Source organism: Molossus molossus, unplaced genomic scaffold (assembly GCF_014108415.1).
Source record: "Molossus molossus isolate mMolMol1 unplaced genomic scaffold, mMolMol1.p scaffold_m16_p_21, whole genome shotgun sequence".
NCBI classification, from domain to species: domain Eukaryota; kingdom Metazoa; phylum Chordata; class Mammalia; order Chiroptera; family Molossidae; genus Molossus; species Molossus molossus.
The window spans coordinates 14,799,077-14,822,673 of record NW_023425357.1 but is presented as its reverse complement, the minus strand read 5'-3'; the positions used below and the strand labels follow the sequence as shown (position 1 = coordinate 14,822,673).

General features: G+C 38.4%; 1 protein-coding gene across 5 annotated transcripts; it reads right to left on the bottom strand.

Moving 5' to 3' along the window:
* Positions 1-4,711: 4,711 nt before the first annotated feature.
* On the bottom strand, positions 4,712-23,210 carry LOC118638611 (zinc finger protein 382). 5 transcript variants are annotated; one of them, XM_036274663.1, is made up of 5 exons: positions 23,154-23,210; positions 20,697-20,769; positions 18,066-18,174; positions 16,896-16,991; positions 4,712-6,182 (listed from the first exon to the last, which is right to left on the bottom strand). In XM_036274663.1, exons 2-5 carry the CDS (start codon positions 20,703-20,705, stop codon positions 4,762-4,764), a joined length of 1,635 nt encoding a protein of 544 aa, XP_036130556.1. In that variant the 5' UTR covers positions 20,706-20,769; positions 23,154-23,210; the 3' UTR covers positions 4,712-4,761. The 5 variants fall into 5 exon arrangements, with proteins under 5 accessions (XP_036130556.1, XP_036130557.1, XP_036130558.1 ...); XM_036274664.1 differs by having other exon boundaries at positions 18,066-18,150; XM_036274665.1 differs by lacking the exon at positions 16,896-16,991.
* Between the last annotated feature and the right edge of the window lie 387 nt (positions 23,211-23,597).

Sequence of the window (23,597 nt, the reverse complement as noted above, 5' to 3'; positions counted from 1 at the left end):
CAAAATAGTCCAAAAAATTCAAGCAGAGGGAAGACTTCCAAGCTCTTTCTTAGGAGGCCACCATTATCCTAATTCCAAAACCAGATAAAGACACTACAAAGAAAGAAAATTAAAGGCCAGTATCCCTGATGAACACAGAAGCTAAAATCCTCAGCAAAATATTAGTAAATTCGGACCCAGCAATATATTAAAAGATCATACACCATGACCAACGGGGATTTATTCTAGGGAAGCAAGGCTGGTACAATATTCACAAACAATAAATGTGATACATCACATAAACAAAATGAAGGATAAAAGTAATATGATCATCCCTGCTGCTGTGGCTCAATGGATTGAGCAATATCCCATGACCTCAGAAGTCCCAGTTCAGTTCCCAGTCAGAGCACATGCCTGGGTTGTGGGCTCAATCCCCAGAAGGAGGCATGCAGGAGGCAGCTGATGGATGTATCTCTTTCACATCAATGTTTTTTTCTCTCTCCCTTCCTTTCTCTCTAAAAAATCAGTGAAAACATTTAAAAAATCACATATCAATAGACGCAGAAAAAGCATTGGACAAAATCCAGCATGCATTTATGATAAAAACTCTCAGCAAAGTGAGAATAGGGGAATCATACCTCAACACCATATATGACAAACCTACAGCTAACTTCAAACTCATTGGGCAAAAAACAAAGTGTTTCTCTTAAGATCAGGAACAAGATAGGGACGTCTGCTTTCACTATTCTTATTCAACATAGTACTAGAAATCCTAGCTACAGTGGTCAGACAAGAAGAAAAAAAAATAAGGCATCCAAATTGGAAAGGAGGAAGTAAAACCGTCACTGTTTGCAGATGAGATGATATTGTACATAGAAAATTCTACAGACTCCATCAAAAAACTCTAGATTTAATAAATGAATTCAGCCAAGTAGCAGGATACAAAATTAACATAGAGAAGTTGATGGATGTTTATACACCAATAATGAACTCTCAGAAAGAGAAACTAAGAAAACAATCCCATTTACCATTGCACTAACTACAAAAAAATGATACCTGGGAATACATTTAACCAAGGATGTAAAAGACGTGTACTCAGAAAACTATAGGACATTGGAAAAAGAAATAGAGGAAGATACAAATAATTGAAAGCATATACTGCGTTCATGAATTGGAAGAGTTTACATCATTTAAATGTCCATACTACCCAAAGAAATCTATAGATTCAACACAACCCCTATTAAAATATCAATGGCATATTTCACAGATCTAGAAAAAATATTCCAAAAATTTATATGGAACCAGAAAGATCCTGAATAGCCTCAGCAATCTTGAGAAAGCAAAACAAAGTTGGAGGGGTCACAATACCAAATATCAAACTATACTACAAAGCCACTATAATCAAAACAGTCTAATACTGGCATAAGAACAGGCACATGGACCAATGGAATAGAAGAGACCCCAGAAATCATCCCATGCCAATATGGTAAATTAATATTTGACAAAGGAGAAAAGAGCATACATTGGTATAAAGATAATTTATTCAATAAATGCTGTTGGGAAAATTGGACAGGCACATGCAAAAAAAATGAAAGTAGACCACCAACTTACACCATACACAAGAATAAACTTATGTTTCACACTAATGTTCAGTCCTTACTGGCAGAACTTCAAGAGGATTTTGTGGAACTCAAAGTCTGATTGTTTTGACTAGACACTTCCAGATAAATACTCTAAAGAAATTTGGATGTAACATGTCTAAACAAATAAGACTATTCCATATGTCATTCCACTTTCTTTTTTTTTTTTAACCCTCACCGGAGGATATTTTTACATTTATCTTCAGATAGAGAAACATTCATGTGAGAGTGACACATCGATTGGTTGCTACCCACATGACCCCAACCAGGGCTGGGGAGGAACTGCAACCGAGGTACATGCCCTTGGCCAGAATCAAACTGGGGACTCTGGTCTGCAGGCCAACGCTCTAACTGCTGAGACAAAGTGGCCAGGGCACATTCCATTTTCTGCTTGCATTTAAAAGCTTTTTCTTTTTCTTTCTGTGGTTGCTATATCTAGAATTGTGACCTCAAAATTAAGGTCCTTCTGTGTTACCATCTGAGCCACCAAGTTTGGGGCTATTCTCATTTTCTGAAAAACTGGGAAGTATGCATTTGTACAGGTAAGCTAACCAAGTTGATAAGTCTAAGTTACTTCCAGAAAATGAGAAAGAATAAACATATACGGGCCCTTCATTGAGCTGTTCTTTAGGTATGTAATTTCAGGGCCAGTTTTTGTTCATGCCAAAATCACCTATTAGTCAACACACATTTGCTCATTGACTCTAGAATCCAAATGTTTATACTTTTATTTTTGTAATGTAAATACTGATAACAAGATAATCATTCTTTTAATCTATCAAATTTAATTCAAAAGATGTAACCATTTTATGGGTTGGGAATTTGAGAAGGCCTCAGCTGAGCAGTTACTGCTTGGGGTCTGTCATGTGGTTCCTGTTGGATGCCAGTAGGCTCTAGCCATCTTAAGAGTTGGGTGATTGCCCTGGCTGGTTTGGCTCAGCTGTTGGAGCGTTGGCCTGAGGTCCGGGGAGACCTGGGTTCGGTTCCCGCTGAGGGCATGTACTTCGGTTGCAGTTTGTCCCCGGCCCTGGTTGGGTCGTGCCTGGTTGGGCCTTGCGGGTGGCAGCCACTCGATGTGTCCCTTTCACATCGATGTTTCTCCCTCTCTCTCTCCCACTCTATCTGAATAAATAAATAAAAAATAAAAAAATATAAAAAAAAAAGAGTTGGGTGATTACTGGGAGCTTACCTGGGGCTAATGACCAGGGTGACTACACACAGACTCTAGCGTTATGTTCTCAGCATGGCTGGACTTCTTTTATGGAAGCAGCATTCCCTATAGTTAGAGTTAAAAGCCTCATTTGTTCCACTTTTAATTTGCCTTTCTTTTTTTAATCCTCACCCAAGGATATTTTTCCACTGATTTTCAGATAGAGTGGGGGTGGGGGGTGGGGAGAGAGAGAGAGTGAAACTTCAATGTGAGAGAAACACAGACTGGTTGCCTCCCCCACAACCCCAAATAGGGCTGGGGATCGAACTGCAACTGAGGTTCGTGCCCTCGACCAGAATTGAACCCCTGACTGGTCTGTGGGCTGTCACTCTAACCACTGAGCAAAACTGGCCAGGGCAATTTGCTTTACTTTAGTATGAACTGTTTGGTGTTGTATAAGAAGTGAGGTATAGCTAAAGTGACTGTTATAAAAATTTCATTTGAAAAGTTCCCATCTAATGTGAATTTCCTGATGTGTAATATTTGAGCTATGGCTAACTTTTCCATATTCATCATTTTGATATGACCATTAAGATATAGGCCATAAGTAAAGGTTATCCCCTACAACCTTCATTTTATTCAGTTTTTCTCCAGTTAGTATTCTCTAATGTTGAACAAGGAAGATGTTAGATGCTTCCCTTTCTCTAGTAAAACTTTCTGATTTCAAATAAGGCATTATTGTGGCTAAAGGTGATTTCACATTTATTACATTTGTCTGGTGTTATGTTAAGATTTAGGCTGTGGCTAAAGCCTTTGTACACGCATTATATTCAGATTCCTAGTTTTCACAACATTCATAGTTGCCCTCTACCATGAGTTTACTATACTGATAATATTCAGTTGTTCCTCTTCAGAATAAATTACATCATCCTGTGAAAGTTCTGAGTTGTTTGGTACTCTCTACCAAAGCCAACCTATGTTTGCCTCAGGACCCAGAAATTCCACTCCTAAATTTATACACGAAGGAAATAAATATATGTACATCTAAACACAAATATATTCACAGAAGCATTATTTATTATGACCCTAAGCTGTAAACAAAGAAAAAATCCACCAACAATAGATGGCTAAATTGTGATATACTCACATAATAAAATTCTATACAGAATAAAAATACATGAATTTCTGCCACATGCACTAATGATGAGTTTTAGAGACATATGATGAATGAAATAAGCCAAATATGCAAAAATACATGACATATAATCCAATTTAGATTAAAACTTAGAATCAAAAACTATAATATTAGAAGTTAGAACTGTGGTTAACTCTGAGGAGGTAACAACTAATTTTTATTACATATCAGCAATGAGAAATACAGTTCACATCTTCTTTCTTTTTAAAAGTCCTTTGTTCACAGTGTAGTTTATTTACCAACTGTATATTTGTTTTACAACAAGGTAGGTATTGATATTGAAATAAGCAATTTTTTTTTTTTTTTTGCATTTATCTTCAGATAGAGCGGTAGGGGGAGAGAGAGGGAGGGAGAAACATCGATGTGAGAGAGACACATCAAGTGACTGCAACCCACACGACCCCAGCTGGGGCTGGGGACAAACTGCAACCAAGGTACGTGCCCTTAGTGGGAACCGAACCCGGAACTCTCCGATCCATGGGCTGATGCTCTAACTGCTAAGCCAAACCGGCCAGCGCTGAAATAAGCAATTTTAAATGTGTGTAGCAACTTAAAAGAGAAAGTTTGTGTCTGATGAATCTAATAATAAAAAAATTGGGGCTTGTATTTTCAATGACTTTTGTCACTTAATTTGTCTAGTAATTCTTTTTTGTGTATTTTACAGGCTAGCGAACAGTAAGTAAATATGTGGTATAGTACCTTTAACTTGTTGAATATTATTATACTTGCAAGCAACATCATGTACGAGGTTTATTATAACTTTAAAATTTTTTACAAAATAAAAGTCACATCCTTTACTATATTCCCATGGTTTCTACCTTGTGAGTTTTCTGATGGACAATGAGGTTTGACTTACAACTGAAGAACTTACCACATTCTTTACATTCATATGGTTTCTCTCCTGTGTGAGTTTTCTGATGGCGAATGAGGTTTGATTTCCTACTAAAGGCTTTCCCACACTGAGGACATCCATTGGATTTCTCTCCTGTATGTATTCTCTGATGAACAGTGAGGATTGCTTTCTGGCGAAAGGACTTCCCACATTCATTACAAATATAGGGTTTTTCCCCGGTATGAATTCTCTGATGGAGAGTGAGGGTTGTCTTTTGGCAGAAGGACTTCCCACATTCATTACAAATATAGGGTTTTTCTCCTGTGTGAGTTCTTTGGTGTACAGTGAGGGTTGTCTTCTGGATAAATGCCTTCCCACATTCATTACATTGATATGGTTTCTCTCCTGTGTGAGTTCTCTGATGATCAATGAGGTATGACTTTTTTCTAAAAGCACTTCCACATTGAGTACAGTCATAGGCTTTCTCCCCTGTGTGTATTTTGTGATGTCTGGTGAGGGTTGCCTTCTGGCGGAAGGACTTCCCACAATCCATACAAATGTAGGGCTTTCCCTCTATATGTGTTTTCTCATGAAGAGTGAGGGCTGTCTTTTGACGGAACGCTTTTCCACACTGACTGCAAACATAAGGTTTCTCACCCGTGTGAATTCGCTGATGTTCAATGAGATATGACTTCCTTCTAAAGCTGTTCCCACAGTAAGAACAATGAAAGGGTTTCTCTTCTGTTTGAGATCTTTGATGTATAATAAAAATGGACTTTCTACAGAGGAACTTTCCATATTTGCTATATGCATGGGGCTTCTCCTCCATAAGATTTTGTGGATGGACACTGGGATTTGACTTTTCGATGAAAGGCATTCCATCTTTATTGTATTCAAAGAGTCTTTCTCCTTTGTGAGTTCTAGTATGTGTAAATAACATTCCTTTCATAAGGAAGGAATTTTCACACTCATTATGTTCAAATGATTGCTCTGGAGTTTGAATCTTCTGATGTTTAATAAGCTCTTGTTTATCACTCAGACTCCTTTCTGTTTTTTTATAGAGAGTTGCTGCAGTATGAATTTTTTCATGCTTTGTACTGACGAGTGATTTCCCCCATCCATTACTCTCACCAAACTTCTCTCTTACAGGGCTTATATTTCTAATGACTAATTCTGAAATATTTTTTAAAACCTTTCCATTAGGTTTATATTCATGTAGTGTCGTTTTTGAAATAATATAGTTCTTGCCTACTGTAAGTGTTTTCCCCCAAATATTACTTCTTTCCTTAATTAATCTTTTGTGGTTGATGAATACAACTGATCTAAAATGCCTATCTTGGTATTCTTTAAACTTCATTACAACATCTTCAGCTTTCCCATCTTCTTCTAGAAAAGAATACAACAAACAACACTGTAAGTCTTCACATAAATGTTATGAATTAGATGTATATACAAAGAACCCTTTGTGGTACTGTCTGTCTCACTATTGAGATCTATAGAAAGGCCTAAATAAATGGCCTCTTGTTAGAGGAAATCCATAGAACATAAACACAAATCCTGCTATACTGTTACAATGAGGAAAAATTGGCATAAGCAAAGAATACTCATATCTTTGGCAAGTTATAAATATAAGCTACATTGATCAGGTCTAATAAACACAAGGACAACTAAGTAAAGAATGGTAAAAGTGGCATTATTCTTGGAATGGGCAATTTTAGAGGTAATGAAGTGAGACTATCAAGAGTACTAAACAGTAAGCAAGGAAAATCATTCAATGGAGATAAAAGCCAACATATTTATTTCCTCATGCTTAAATAAGTGTTATAAAATATTTCCATTTGTTTCTTTTTCACTTTCATTTAGCCTATCTCTTAAAAGGGAAGAATTAGGAAAAAATTTTCACTAGGAATTATAAAATGAACCAGAGGACAAAACATACTTTCAACATGAACATAATCACTGATTGCTATTACCTCAATTTATTCTTCCAGAGGGATGGTCAGTAACTAAGTTCTCCTGACCATCTAATTTTTCCTCCTTTAAATTTGCTGAATTACTTTTTCAGTGTTAGAGAAGGACGGGTTCAAGTTTTCCTCCCAATGTAGTAATATACCTTAAACTCTGCTATTCCCTATTGGGACTGTGAAGGACTAGATTCTTCAATGTATATGCATAGCAATGATTGACCTTATCTATTATTTTTCTTATAAATTCTTGGCTATATCTGATTACTATTACCTTACTAAGACCCACATCTGGTGGAACTATTTTTATTTTTTAAATAAGTTTTTATTGATTTTTTTAGAGAGAGAAGAAGGGATAGATAGAAACATCGATTGGCTGCCTCCTGCATGCCCCCTACTGGGGATAGAGCCTGCAACCTGAGCATGTGCCCTGACCCGGAATCAAACCAGGACCTCTCAGTCCATGGGACGACACTCAATCCACTGAATCACACTGGCAAGACAGGACCCAACATCTTTACAATATATTATCTACAAGTTTTTCCTGAGAAGAAAGAGGCAAATGTGATCAACAGAGAAGATAAAAAACAGTCAACAGAAAAAAACCAATAGATGTCTCCTACATTGAAATTAGAAAATAATAAATTTAAAGTAATGATGATAAATTTATTTACACATCTACAATAAGACAGAAATATTGGTGAAGAGATGGATTATTCAGAAGAAATAAGAAAATGCTAACTAGAAAAACCCAATATTTGAAATATAAAATTCCCTGGATGGGTTTAACAGCAAATGAACACAAGACAATTAGAAAATTGGAAGTCTGGTTAACAGAAATTACCCAAACTAAAAGAATAGCTCTGCACCAGTAGGACCTCCCTGCAAAATAGAAAAACTTGCCATTTATGTGCATGAAGTGTAATTACCTGACAGCCTCCAATTGTTAGCATCTTCAGGTTGCTCTTTGTATTTTGAACCAAATCAGGGTCTCCCCAGGGAATCACCATCCAATGTCTGAATACTGAGGGGATGGGCTGTTCCTGCCCATGTAGGATACCTCTGATGGACAATCTTTGCTTCAAACTGCTCTGTTAGGTTGGTCAGATTTGCATAAGGGTCTGAGGCTCTCCCTGCCCAATCCTGTTAGCATCTGCCTTTCTTTCCACAGGTATCAGATCTGTATCATGGTCTGATAGATTTCTATGTTCAATCTTACTTTCTTCTTTTATCTTTCACAGATGTCACCTTTAAGAAATCTATTACAGCCCTGGCTGGTTTGGCCCAGCAGTAGAGTGTCAGCCTGTAGACCAATGAGTCATGGGTTCATTTCTGGCCAAGGGCATGTACCTTGGTTGCAGTTCGTCCCTGGCCCTCATGCGGGAGGCAACCAGTTGATGTGTCCCTCTCACGTTGATATTTCTCTCTCTCTCCCTTTCTCTCCTGCTCTCTCTATCTGAAGAAAAACAAAAATATCCTCGGGTGAGGATTTTAAAAAATAATAAAGTAAAGAAATCTATTATACTCTTAACTCCATCTCAGCTTTTCCATCCTGGAGGAACCCAACGGACACACAGCAGTTATATTTGGATTGGCTTAACCCTTTCAATGCTTTTTAAAAAAAGCTTCTTTATAGCAAATCTTGTGAAGTCTTTAATCTATAGCAAATCTAGCCTCATTTATTAAGTGTGGCCTTTCTATCGTGTCTATTTAATGTCCTGTATATTAACAAGTTCTTTCCACTCAGGCTGGAGGAAAACAAAATTATTTCTTGTGCAATAAGCTATGGGAATTGTTTGTCTAACAACACTATGATAATTATGTTTTCCTTAGAACATGTCCTTGTCTAGTTTCATGGGGTTTTACCTACATAGGTACAGACCTTTATTTAGCTAAAGACTCAAGAGGAACCTTTTCCAGATTTGGGAAACTCTCTGCATAGCTCCCTTCTTTGGAAAGTGTGACTTATATATTTTAGCCACCTCACTCTCCTCGAATGACAATGTTGGTCTCCTCAAGTAGTAAAATGCTAGGTTCTTTTTGGATTCACCTCTCTGCATTGCCATCTGAAATAGGCCTTTGGATGAAATCCTGGAATGAAGTAGAGCTCATCTCATTTGTCTCTATTCTCTCCAGAATCCAGGTCTATGCTGCCTATTGTTCAATATCTGAAAATAGATTTGTCCAGTTTTCTGGTTGCTTCCTATGGAAGTATAATTCTAGCCTCTGTTACTTCCTCAGGGCTAGAAGCAGAAGTCTTGAATTATAAAAATGAAGGCAAGGCCCAAATAGCTTAATAATGATTTTCATGAAACATTTAAGGAAGTAATAGTATCAATCTTACACAAATTCCGTAAGAAAACAGGTGAAGATTAAACATCCCGTTTGTTTGATATGGCTGACAACAATTCTGACATGAAAACTTTTCAAGGACATTTCAAGAAAACTACAGACCACTTTCCTAGGTAAAATCATGTATAAAATCTTATTAAAATATTACCAACCAATGTAAGAAACTGGAGTTCAATTCAGGAGCCCGAAGTTGGTTTAAAATTAAAATTAATCAATGTGATACATAGAGAAACAGATGAAATAAGAAATATTATATGATCATCTTAACAGATGCATAAAAAGCATATGTTAATATCAATAGCCATTCATTATAAAACTGTCAGGAAAGTAGGAAAAGGAGAGAACTTGGGAATTGAATAAAGAGCACTTTTACAGAGACTCGAGATGGTGGGGAGTAGGTGGAAGCTACACACAGCTCCTCCCAGGACCAAACTGGAAATACAACTAAATTATAGAACAATCATCCTGAATAACCAACTGAAAACTAGCTGAAGAGGAGTCTTATAACCAAGGATTTACAGAAGAAGCTACATCAAGACTGTCAGAAAGGGCAAAGATGCAAAAAGGGCTGGCCCCACTCCCTTGGGCAGCTGGTAAGGTTACAGAGGGATATCTGATCTGCAGGGGGTACCCACTGAGAAGTGTGGGGGTCTCAACCCCAAGCTGGATGCTCTAGCCCAGAGCATGAGAACCTGGAAGAGGTAGCCACATAACATCAGTAAAAAGCTGACAGGTGAAAAGCTGATGGGTTTCTGTCTGGCAGAAAGAGATGAGAGTCTGCTAAAGACAAAGGCACCCTCTGAAAGGGCCAACACACATTTATTTTGCAGCCACTCACCCTGGTGGAGGGAGGGCGGGCTGGACTAGAGTCAATATGAGGAGAGACTGAGGTTTGTGGCTCTGAGGGAGGGAGCTGAAGGGAAAGTTCCAGGATCTCTGTGCTGAGTCATTCTCCCATACAGCAGGTGCCCTCTATCTTGGGTGGAGTACTCCCCTCTTTGTGGCATCCACCTGGGGAAAAGCAACAGCCCCACCCACTAGACTCCCTCTCATGCTGCCCTGTGGAGCTTACACCCTGCTGAGGGGTACAGCCAGAGGCTCTTTCAGTGACTGAGCCTTATAGGCAGGTGGAAGCCAGCAGAAGTAGATCTCAGGGTACCTTGGGACTTTTGCTAACCTGCCCCCAGGTTGATAAAAGCTGGAATGGGTGTACATTTTGGTCCTTCCCATGTGCATTCAGGACCAGGAGAGGCAGCCACAAACTGTGGATCACTTGTAGCTCCCAACAGTGTTCCGAGACCAGTCATAGGCAGTCTTTTTTTTTTTTAATCCTCATCCGAGGACATTTTTCCATTTTTTGTACAGACAGAGTGGGAGGGAGAGAGTGGAAGAGAGAGAGAGGGAAACATCGATGTGAAAGGGACACATCGAGTGGCTGCCACCCGCACGACCAACCAGGACGGGGACAAACTGCAACCGAGGTACATGCCCTTAGCGGGAACCGAACCCGGGCCTCTCCGGACCGCAGGCGGACACTCTAACCGCTGAGCCAAACCGGCCAGGGCTCATAGGCAGTCTTATACTGGCCTGTACCAGAGTCCTTTCAAAGAGGCCCAGAACCAACACACTCAGTGGCCAGCTTCAGAAAACATCAGAACAGGATCCAATAAGCTACACAAGGCAGCATATCCAAAGGGGAATCTCAGCAGGCATCAAACCCTGCGAAGGCAAATTCTGCTTCATGTGGTCAGTACCTGCACAGCAACGTGTATGCCTTGGTCGGGGCTGAGCCTCACAGTCAGCCAGCCTGAGGATCAATCCCATACACAAATGGGCCAATAACAATCAAGACTCAATTACAACAGAAGGGTCCACTTAACACACAAGGGACATTTCTGGAGTACTCAGCTCAGATGATCAAGGAGACTGCACCACTGGACCCCATAAGATACCTATCATGTAAGGCCACCTCAGAATACTGGGAGTCACAGCAGATCTATCTAACACATAGAAACAAACACAAATAAGGAACCAAAATGGGGAGACAAAAAACAGGCCCCAAATGACACAACAGGAAAAATCTTCAGAGAAAAAGCTAAATGAAATAAAGGTAAGCAATTTATCAGACATAGAATTCAAAGTAATGATTATAGGGATGCTCAACAGCATGAATAGGGACATAGAAACCATAAAAAAAGGAACAGTCAGAAATGAAGAATACAATATCTGAAATAAAGAATATGCTGGAAAAAATAAACAGTACGTTAGATGAAGCAGAGGACTGAATCAGCGATTTGGAAGACAACATAGAATAAAACACACAATCAGAGCAGCAAAAAGAAAAACAATTAAAAAATGAGAATAGTTTAAGGGACCTTTGGGACAACATGAAGTGTAACAAAATCCACATCATTGGAATACTGGAAGGAGAAGAAAGAGAGCAAGGCATTGAGAATCTATATAAAGAAATAATGACTGAAAACTTCCCTAATGTGGTGGGAAAAAAAAAAAAAAAGAAAGACACCCAAGTCCAGGAAACTCAAAGTCCCAAACAAGATGGACCCAAAGAGGCCCACACCAAGACACATGATAATTAAAATGGCAAAGGTAAAAGACAAAGAGAATCTTAACAACTGTAAGAGAAAGACAGTTAATTACCTACAAGGGAGCTACCCTACGATGTCAGCTGATTTCTATACAAAAACATTTCAGGCCAGAAGGCCTGATAGAAAGCAAGACTACTTTCCCCAGCAAGGCTATCATTTAAAATTGAAGGAGAAATGAAGAGCTTCCCAGACAAGAAAAAGCCACAGGAGTTTGTTACCACCAAACCAATATTACAAGAAATGATAAGGGGCTTGGTTTAAGAAAAGAAGGACGAAGGATAGGAATAAATGGATGAAGCCCAACCAGTGTGGCTGAGTGGATTGAACATCGTCCCATGGACTGAGGAGTTCTGGTTCAATTCCCAGTCACCACACATGCCTGGGTTGTGGGCTCCATCCCTAGTTGGGGGTGTGCAGGAAGCAGCTGATCAATGTTTCTCTCTCACATCGATGTTTCTCTCTCTCTCTGAAAAATCAATAAGACATTTAAAAAAATGGATGAGGAAGAAGAAGGAGAAAAACATAGGAATATAGTTAAAAGAATAAAATGGCAATAAATACATACCTATCAGTAATCACTCTAAATATAAATAGCTTAAATGCTCCAATCAAAAGACATAGGGTAGCTGAATGGATGAGAAAGCAAGATTCATATTTATGCAGTCTACAAGAGACCTGCCTCAGAAAGAAAGATACACACAGACTAAAAGCAAAGGGATGCTAAAAGATATTTCAGCTTTTTTTATTTTTTATTTTTTTTATTTTTTATTTTTTCCTCACCCGAGGACATTTTTCCATTTTTTTTTGTTCAGGTAGAGTGCGGGGGGGGGGGGGGAGAGGACAGAGAGAGAGAGAGAAACATCGATGTGAAAGGAACACATCGAGTGGCTGCCACCCGCACAACCCCAACCAGGGCCGGGGACAAACTGCAACCGAGGTACGTGCCCTTAGCGGGAACCGAACCCGGGTCTCTCCAGACCGCAGGCCGACGCTCCAACCGCTGAGCCAAACCGGCCAGGGCTATTTCAGCTTTTTTTTTTAAAAAGCTGGGATAGCAATATTGATATGTGATAAATTAAACTTTAAAACAAAGGCTATTCCCAGCAATTCCACTTCTGGGCATTTACCCCAAGAAACCCAAAATATTATTTCAAAAAGATGTATGCAAGCATATGTTCACTGCAGCATAATTTACAATAGCCAAGATATGGAAGCAACCTAAGTGTCCATCAGTAGATAAATGAATTAAAAATAAGTGGTACGTATATTTAATGAAATATTTTTCTGCCATAAAAAAAGAATAAAGTCTTGTCATCTGGAATAACATGGATGGACCTAGAGGATATGATGCTATCTGAATAAGTCAAACAGAGAAAGACAAATACCATATGACTTCATTTATATGTATATTTTAAAAAACAAATGAATAGCCCTGGCCAGTTTGGCTCAGCGGTTGGAGCATCAGCCTGCGGTACAGAGAGACCAGGGTTCGGTTCCCGCTAAGGGCACGTACCTCAGTTGCAGTTTGTCCCCGGCCCTGGTTGGTTGTGCGGGTGGCAGCCACTCAATGTGTACCTTCACATCGATGTTTCTCTCTCTCTCTCTTCCTCTCTCCCTCCCACTCTATCTGAACAAAAAATAGAAAAATGTCCTCAGGTGAGGATGAAAAACAAACAAACAAACAAAAAAAAACAAATGAATAAACAAAACAGAAACAGACTCATAGACACAGAGAACAGACTGATGGTTGCCAGAGGGAAGGGGAGTTGGTGGATGGGTAAAAAAGGGGAAGGAATTAAGAAGTACAAGTTGGTAGTTACAAAATAGTCATGATGATATACAGTATAGCATAGGGTATAATATAGTCAATAATTCTGTAATAACTATGTATGGTGTCAGATGGGTACTAGATCTATTGGAGTGATCACTTTGTAAGTTACATAAATGTCTAATCACTATCTTGTACACCTGAAACTAATGTAATATTGAATGTCAAGTATAATTTAAAAATAAAAAAATTAATAAAAAAAATTTTTTGCTTTAAAAATAAATACTATTGTAATAATTATATATTATGTCAAATGGGTACTAGACTTAACAGGGTGATCCCTTTGTAAGTTACATAAATGTCTTATCTTGTACACCTGAAACTAATATAATATTGTATGTCAACTGTAATTGAAAAATAAATAAAAAATTTAAAAAATATTAAAAGCTTTGAGATAAACTTAATAAAAATGCAAAACCAATATACCAAAAATAATAAAACACTGCTTACAAGAATTAGAGAAGCTAACTCAAATGGAAAGTATAATCATGGGCTGGAAGACAATATTGTTACGATGTTAGTTTTCACCAATAAGAATCTCAGCACATTTATTTAAAGAAATCTAGAAATTGATTCTAAAATGTATTTATATAAGAAAATGACCTGGACTAGCCAAAACAATTTTTAAAAAGAAGAAAGTTAGAGGACTTACTCTGAGTTCAAGACTTATTATAAAGTTGAAATAATCAAAGACCAGGTGGTATTGGTAATAGGATTTAAAACATATCAAAGGAAAGAACAGTCTAAAAACAGACTGACACAAACACAATCAATCGATTTTTGATAAGATCAACAGAACAATTAATCAATTGAAGAAGTGATGAGATAAATTGATATCCATATGGAAGAAAACAGATCTTCTACCCTTACCTTACATTATAAACACCTCTTAACATGAGATGGGCCACAGAACTAACATTTTAAGAAAAAAATACAGGGGCCCTGGCCAGTTTGGCTCAGTGGTTAGAGCATTGGCCTGCGGTCCAGAGAGACCCAGGTTCGGTTCCCGCTAAGGGCATGTACCTCGGTTGCAGTTTGTCCCCGGCCCTGGTTGGGTCTTGTAGGTGGCAACCACTCAATGTGTCTGTCCCTTTCACGTCGATATTTCCCCCCCCCCCCCATCTGAACAAAAAATGGAAAAGTGTCCTTGGGTGAGGATTAAAAAAAAATAAAAATACAGGGAACTATCTTCACAACTCCGGAGAAGGCAAATATTTGTTTCAGAGATCAAAGAAATAATTATGGATGAAATGATGATACACTGGACTTCATCAAAGTTAAAGACTTGTGCTCATTGAAAGAGACCACTAAACCAGACTAGGGAATATTTGCAACACCACAACAAACATAACACTTCTATCTAGAATACATAAAAAATTCCTATTACTCAAGGAAAAAATATTACCCAATAAGAAATGGGTAAACCATTTAAACAGGCACCTCTGAAGAAGATATAAAAAAACACTTGAAAAGGTTTTCAACATCATTAGTTATAAGAGAAATATAAACTAAAAGTGCAAAAATATAATTCCATACCCTTCAGAATGACCAAAGTGAAAATACTGGTAACAACCAAAATTCTCATACATTGCTGAAAAAGTTTAAAATGGTTTAGTAACTTGTAAAAACTGGTTGTTTCTTAAAAAGTGAACTATATACTGCCCTTTGAATGAATGATATCAACTGCTAGTTTTCTATTGAGGAGAAGTAAAAACATGTCCATAAAAAGACATCAGAATATGTTCACAGCAGCTTTATTCGCAATAGCCCCAAACTGGAACATTTCAAATGTCTATCAATAGGAGAGGCATAAATAAACTGGTGTATTCATATAACTGAATACTATTCTGCTATTAAAGTAAACTGCTTATATATGCAAAAACATGTATAAATCTCTCAGACATTGCCCTGGCCAGTTTGGCTCAGAGGGTAGGGTGTTGGCCTGCAGACCAAGGGGTCACAGGTTTGATTCCAGGTCAAGAGCATGTATCTGGGTTGCAGGTTTGATCCCCAGCCCCAGCTAGGGTCATGTAGGAGGCAACCAATCCGTATTTCTCTCTCTCTCTCTCCCTCCCTCCCTTCCACTCTATCTAACAAAAAAATCAATGGAAAAAGATTCTCAGGTGAGGATTAACAACATCTCTCAGACGTTAAGCTAAGTGAAAGAAAGTTGACATGAAAAAGGTCTAGGATAGACATAACTAATCTATACTGGTAGAAATCACTACTGTGGTTGTTGTAGTGGGAGGGACTGACTTAGAAGAGGCTTGATAGAACTTAATAGATTAATAGAAGTGTCCTTTATTTTGACTGGAGCATGAGATACATGGCTTTATATTTCTGTCAGAACTCAAATAATTTTACACTTAAGATCTCTGCACATTATACCTACAAAACATGGAGTGAATTCTTGGTAAGGAAATAGCAAGTAATATCTCGGGCAACAAAGAAAGGACTTACATGGGGAATGATATTCAAACTAAATTTAGACTTTAGAGGCATAGAAGTCAATCATGTATAGGCTCTTCAAGATCTCAGGCCTTTAATAAGATGGCTACTATCAAAAAACACCAAAATATAATATATGTGGGTGAGGATGTGGAGAAACTGGAACCTGGATACATTGTTGGTGGCAATGTTTAATCCTATTGTGCAGTCACTATGGAAAACAGTATAGCAGTTCCTCAAAAAATTAAACAGAATTACTGTATAACCCAGCAATTCTACTTCTGGTTATATACCCAAGAGAACTGAAGGCAATGACTCAAATAGATATTTGTACACCCACATTTGTAGCAGCATTATTCACAGAAGCTAAAAGGTGGGAGCCACCCAAGTTACAGATGAATGGATAAGCAAAATGTGGTATATATATATATACATACAATGGAATATTTTTCAGCCTTAAAAAGGCAGGAAATACGTACTACAACATGGGTGAACCTTGAGGACATTATGTCAAGTTAAATAAGCCAGTCATAAAAAAAGGACAAATACCATATGATTCCACTTACAGGAGGTATCTATAAGTAGTCAGATCCACAGAGTCAGAAAGAATAGTGGTTGCCAAGGGAAAAAGAGAGGGTGTAATGGGAGTTATTATTTAATGAGTACAGAGTTTCAGTTCTGCAAGATGAAAAGAGTTCTGGAGATGAGTGGTGGTAATAGTTGCACAACAATATACATGTACTTAATGCCACCACTGAACTATATGCTTAAAAATAGTTAAGATGGTAAATTTTATGTTATATGTATTTTACCACAAACAAAAAACATATATAGCCCTAAAAACACTCAAAGGTGTCAACTACTTGAGTCCACTCACTGGCCTTTATCTGTACAGACTCACCTAAATAACTTTTACTTGAAAAAATTCTCTCTGTTGTCCATAGTTCTTCTCCTTCTTCCAACTTGCGGATCATATCAGGTTTAGTCATATGGAACCCTGATAATAAAAAATGAGGCTTATTTCCAGGCTCTTTATTCTGTTCCATTAATCTATATGTCTGTTTATATGCCAGTACCATGCTGTTTTGAGTACTATGTCCTTATAGTAGAGTTTGTTATCAGGCAGCGTGATTCCTGCCTTATGATCCAGCAATTCCACTTCTGGGAATATATCCAAAGAAGCCTGGAACACTAATTCAAAAGAATATATGCACCCCTATGTTCATAGCAGCACTATTTACAATAGCCAAGATTTGGAAGCAGCCCAAGTGCTCATTAGTAGATAAGTGGATAAAAAAGCTGTGGTCCATTTACACATGGAATAATACTCAGCTGTAAAAAAGAAGGAAATTTTACCTTTTGCAACAGCATGGATAGACCTGAAGAGCATTATACTAAGTGAGATAAGCTAGTCAGAGAAAGACAAGTACCATATGATTTCACTTATATGTGGAATCTAATGACCAAAATAAACTAACAAACAAAATAGAAACAGAGTTATAGTTATGGAGAACAGACTGACAGCTGTCGGAGGGGAAGGGTGTTAGGGGCTGGGTGAAAAAAGTGAAGGGATTAAGCAAAGAAGAAAACTCAGCGATATAGACAACAGTATGGTGATTACAAGAGGGAAAGTGGGGTGGGAGGAGAAGGTAAAGGGGAGATTAAATGGTGATGGAAGGAGACTTAACTTGGCGTGGTGAACAAACAATACAATATACAGATGAAGTATTACAGAATTGTATACCTGAAACTTACATAATTTTATTAACCAATGTCATCCCAATGCATTCAATAAAATTTTTAAAAAATAAATGAGACTTAATCTAATCTTTTTGGGCTTCGAAACTACTGAAGGAAGGGAAAGATATAGCTTCAAGGCAGCAGACAAGGTATACATTAACATCTTACCAAAGTTAACACCTTGAACTAAGCAAGTGAGAACATAACCATACTTTCTGCTAACAAAAAGGGATTCATCACCTCTGTTCCCTAAAATTCAAAGTTCCATTAAGTTTCAGAAACTCTTGAAAGGAGATGCAGGACACTGAAAGATTCAAGGAGTTCTCCTTACCCACAGAGATGAGGTGGCAATAGTTTTCCAACATGACATCCTTGTAGAGGGCCTTCTGATCAGCGTCCAGTTGCTGCCACTCCTCCTGGGTGAAGTCCACAGTCACATCCTTGAATGACACTGATCCCTGTAAGGTCATACTCTAGTTCATCCTAAAGTGACTGCAACTAGTGAAAACTAGATATTGGAGACCTAGTTTTGACCATATTCAGTGGTCATATTAGTTTTCTTAACTTGTTTTATACTGCAGAACATTCTTTCTGAAAATACATTCATCTGTATTTACTTATCTCATACAAAAAATATATGAGAACATACTATTTGCCTTGAATGTAATTGGTTGCTGAATGGACCAAAATCAATAAAATTCTGATGGCAATAATGAGAAGTTGCAGGCTAAGAGGGAGCATATGCAATGACAGAAATATGAATGAGGAAAAGTGCTACAAAAATGAAGAAAAATGTCATTTTATATTTCAAGGTTTCACTAGGGACATAAAAATTTTGAATTCATGCCTGGCCGGTGTGGCTTAGTGGTTGAGCACTGACCAATGCACCAAGAGGTCACCAGTTCGATTCTTGGTCAGGGCACATGCCCAGATTGTGAGCTTGATCCCCAGTGGGGGGCATGCAGGAGGCAGCTGGTCGATGTTCTCTCTCATTGATGTTTCCCTCTCCCTCTCCCTCTCCCTCTCCCCCTCTCCCCCTCCCCCTCCCTACCTTTCTCGCTACAATCAATAAAAGGAAAAAACATTTTTTTTTTAAATTTTTGAATTCACAATGAATTTGTTTTGAAGGAATACAGGGCATTGGCTTTTAAAATTCATCAATAGAGAAAACCAGTTAGTAAGTTCAGGAAATACAAAAGACAGTTTGTTAAGAAAGAGTCTTTGAGCTCTAAGAAGGAAAAGGTACATGGAGGTAGGCAGTGGGTATATTTATGGAATAATACTGGATTTTTTCCTATAGAGCAGTGGTCCTAAAAACGTGCTGAGCACACTCACAACAGATTAGTCTTTATTTATAAATTACCAGTAGGCATTAATGGCAATCCACATAGTTAATGACTACTGTTCTTGAAGGTAAACTGTAGTATTTTCCTCCCTTTCAACAAGTCTTATACATTCCACTGTAACACAAACTCCACTTTGGGTTGCTGCTTTATGGAGTATAAAGAAAATGAAGAAACATTAAGTCAACACATATGTTATATACTACATTTTGTACTTTAGAGGCAATACTCTTGAAGTCTAGAGAAGGCTTGAGATATATTAGGTGAGAAAAACAATTAAGTAACCACCGTTAGAGATGTCTCCTAGATTAAGGTGTTATTATTGGTTTAGACAGGGGACTGCCGGTTGCTATTATGAGTTGTAACACAATTGGTCATAAATTGGTTGTAGAGTGGAAAAAGAGAGGCATAGCTCTTTAGTTATCTGTATAACTGCTGGGACTAGAACATGGAAATGGGAAACAGAAGAAAGTACAATAAGCTGGACCAAAGAAGGTAATGAGGGCAGCTTTGAAAATGTACTTTAAGTGACCATAGAACATTTAGGTGGTGATAGCTGTTGGAGGTTGGATATATGGTTCTGACACTCTGGATAAAGGTCTAGGTATTTGAGAATCACTAGAATCAGATCAGTATAATCTTTAGAGCAATTTTACTGTGAATACAGAAAAAGAGATGGTGAAGAGAACTAATTAGCATCTTTGGAAAACCAATATTTTAAAAGCTTGGTTGATGAAGATAAATTTTTTTAAAGAAAAATATTAAAATAGAACAATGTACCACCTTTGATTCAAGAGTAGACTATTTCAAGAGTGGGCTAGCATATGCATTTCCTTCTTTTGCACCCACACATAAGAACACTGAAGAAACTAAAAATATAATTAATATAATTAATCTATAACAGCATTGGAATACTGGAAAGGTTTTCACTGGCAGGCCACAGTTTGTAGAAATTGCTGGCAGACATGGGCAATAGGAGGATTAAAGGGGAGAAATGCCAAATCTCAGTTTTCTGACAAGCTTACAAGTAAATCTCTATCCTGAAAACCTCACAAAACAGGACATCTTACAACAAACTAATAATGCGATCCAGAACGGCAAGACCTAGGTCAGTAGGGATGATCCAGCCTCTTCCATGTCTGCACCTTTATTCCTCACAACTTAGATCTCAAATCAATGTTTAGACTAGATTCATTCAAGTAATATATTCCCATTTAAATCAAGATAATACATTTGTGTTCCAGCAGTACTTTTTGTGAGAAGACAGAAAGGAAATTATGATAATATACCCAATCTATATGTGAACATTGGCACCAACTGGAAGGTGCACTTGGGGAAGGTTAAATTTATCTGGTTGGAATAAGAGAAACTGGGAACAGGGCTTCAACTAGGGTGAGGCAGGCAAGGCACCTATGGTGCAAAATTTAGGGATGTACAGCTCTGAGAGTACTCCTTAAATTTTGTATCTAGGCCACTTGCTTGCCTCACCTTATCTGGGCCCTACTGGAGACTAGTTTCATAGAAGCAAATTCCCATCCAGGAAATTTAAGAATAGTGAAATAAATGTTCATATAACCTGAAAACAAATTATTTCAGAAAGAGAGGAAACATCATCTCACCTGAGGCATAGCTGTGAGATCTGCAAGAGATGAACCTTCTCTTTTGAGCTCTTCTTTTGGAAAGGGAAGAGTTCTGAGAAGGCAGAGATGGGAAGATAGAAGGAACTATGTGAAACCATATTTGACTTAGAACTCCCAGAATAACTCAGTTAAATCCACATCAATTTTCACTGTTTTAGCATTTTCCCACTCTGTGTATCCCACGCAACTGCAGGAGACAGATTAATTGGACAAATCCTGCTCCCTCACCAACACCAGAAACCATTATGTGGGGTAGAATAAATTCTGAGGAATCTGTTATGGTTGGAGAGAGGGAACATTGTGTGTTTCTCTCTACAGATCTTCATCTCCCATAGATGATAGGTTTATTATATATTTCCAAATTATTCTTCATGGGCTTTCTAGCAATTTATACTGCCACCAGCAAGAATACCTCCCTACACCTTGATGAATACTGCTAGCTGACAATAATTTTCAATATCTGTTATTGATATAATTCTAATTTACACATTCCTTATTATGAGTGAGAATAAGCTCCTTTTCATAAGTTTATAGAAGGCCCTGGCTGAGTAGCTCAGTTGGTTAGAGCATCATCCCAATACACCAAGGGGTTGAGGGTTTGATCCCCAGTCAGGGCACATAAAATAACCATAAATTCATAAATAGGTGGAACAACAAATCAGTTTCTTTCTCTCCCCTGCTTCTCTCTAATCAATAATAAAAATTAAAAAAATAAGTTTAAAGAAGTTTTTATTTTATGTGATGGCATCTTCTTATAGTATGTCTCTTTTTTTATGGATTTTTACTTCCTCATTGGTTGATATCATTTAAAAAAAATTTTTTTTTCTTTATTGATTTTAGAGAGAGAGGGAGAGAAAGAGAAAGATAGAAACACTGACGAGAGAGAACATGGATTGGCTGCCTCTTGCATGCCCCCCAGTGGGGATTTGGCCCACAACCTGGGCATGTGCCTGACCAGGAATCAAACTAGCAACCTCTTGGTGCATGGGTGGACACTCAACCACTGAGCCACACCAGCTGGGAGATATTTGTTTTTGAAATTTAGTAAATTAACCCTTTACCTACTTAAAGTTGCAAAAATTTCATATAATATTTATATGAGTATTAAAATGTCTTTGTTTTGTGAAGATTTTTTCCAGTGTCTTATTGTTTAGCAATACTACATAACATATAATCCATACTTTCTCAATTGATATAAAATGCCACCTCTATCATATATTACATATCCTTATCTGCTTGAGAATATCTGGACTTTCTATTCCTCTACTTCATCTCTTTATTGATTCATCTGTTTCACACTACTTAGTAAGCACAGTTAATTTTTGAAAACTATTCATTATTAATTTCCAAATAGTTAACTTAAATATTAACTAGTAAGCAACACTTTTTAGTAGTATAGGTATGGAAATAGAAAAGAAATTGATCTCCACTTTGTAGGTTTCTAGGCAGAAAGGATAATATTTTGCTAAGTCTGAAGTATTGACTGATATAGTGAATATTTTAATTCACAAAATAACTATTTCAGTTACTAAAACAAGACTGGCCTTGTGTTTAAAAGTGTACCAAATACTCTTTATTCTTAGAATTTCTGAAGAAGCTATTAACCTTGCCACCAATTTCATCCGGAAGCAAGAAACCTCACATATATCAGTGTTGAAAGCATTAATTATGGAACACTGTTCATTTTAACACATTAGTTTTAGTTCATATGGTGTTTCCCTGCAATGAATCTACCATCTAGGAATTATAAAACTGTTACTTCTTCCTTTCCAATACTTACACCACTATTTTATTTGCTAAATTGCTACTGAGTTACAATTTTGGAGGCACACGTAATGAATGATATTCAGATAATCAAATCTTACATACCCAACTAGACAATGGTCATGCAGTCTCTCCATCACAAAAAGTAACAGTAGGTTACAAACACATGCATAGTTTACATTCAATCAGACTTCACAGCATCCCATAGCCCCCACATATCATTCACAACCTCAGACAGCACATTCATTATATAATTCCAAGCAAAGTCAGAAAGTCACATTACAAATCACTTTCGCTTCTCCATCATCACCAACAGTGTCGAACACGACTCACACCTAATCTAAAAATAGACAAAGGCAGAAGAAACCCAAGCAGCAACACTACCCCGTCCACTTTTCACACGCAATCCTCCCTAACCTCTCCCGGAGTAGCATGCACCCAAAATGCAGCTATTTGGGACAGGAGGCCCGCTTTATGCGCGCGCGCGCGCGCACACACACACACACACACACACACACACCGCCCTCCGTAAGGCCCTGTTCGCTGCGATGGCGTTTCTTCAGTCAAAACAGACAAAACCCACCCCCAACCCCCCACCGAGCTCGTTCCAGGTCACACTCGATTATCACTCTCACGGTCACGCCCACAGACCACGCCCGGGGCCCCACTCACACAGATCTGAGTGTATGGTTACCGCGGGACCAGTTCCGGTTCCCTCCTCAGAATAACCAGGCCCGGGTTTGACTCCTAGTTCCCTCCTGGCCTCCCCGCTGGGCCCCGCTTCCCTAGTCTGACCTCCCCGCCCTGAGCTTCCAGGTCCCTCCTCTTCCAGAGCCCCTAAGACCCACAAGCCTCACCCCCCGCCGAGGGTCAGTAGTCTGCGCCTGCGCACTCCCGCGTGAGCTCGCGCTCCCAGGAGTCCATGGGGCGTCCCGAAAGGAGCAGCGGAGATCCCAGCTGTGGCGCCTCAGGTAGTCTTGTATCAACGTCTGCGCTTTTGTGGCTTGGATTACGTTTCTCACAGCCCCTGGGGGAGCTAATGAACTTCGAACTCTGGCTCATTTTACGCTAGCTTTGCACTCACCATTATTTGTGTGGTGAGTTGAGGTGATGCGG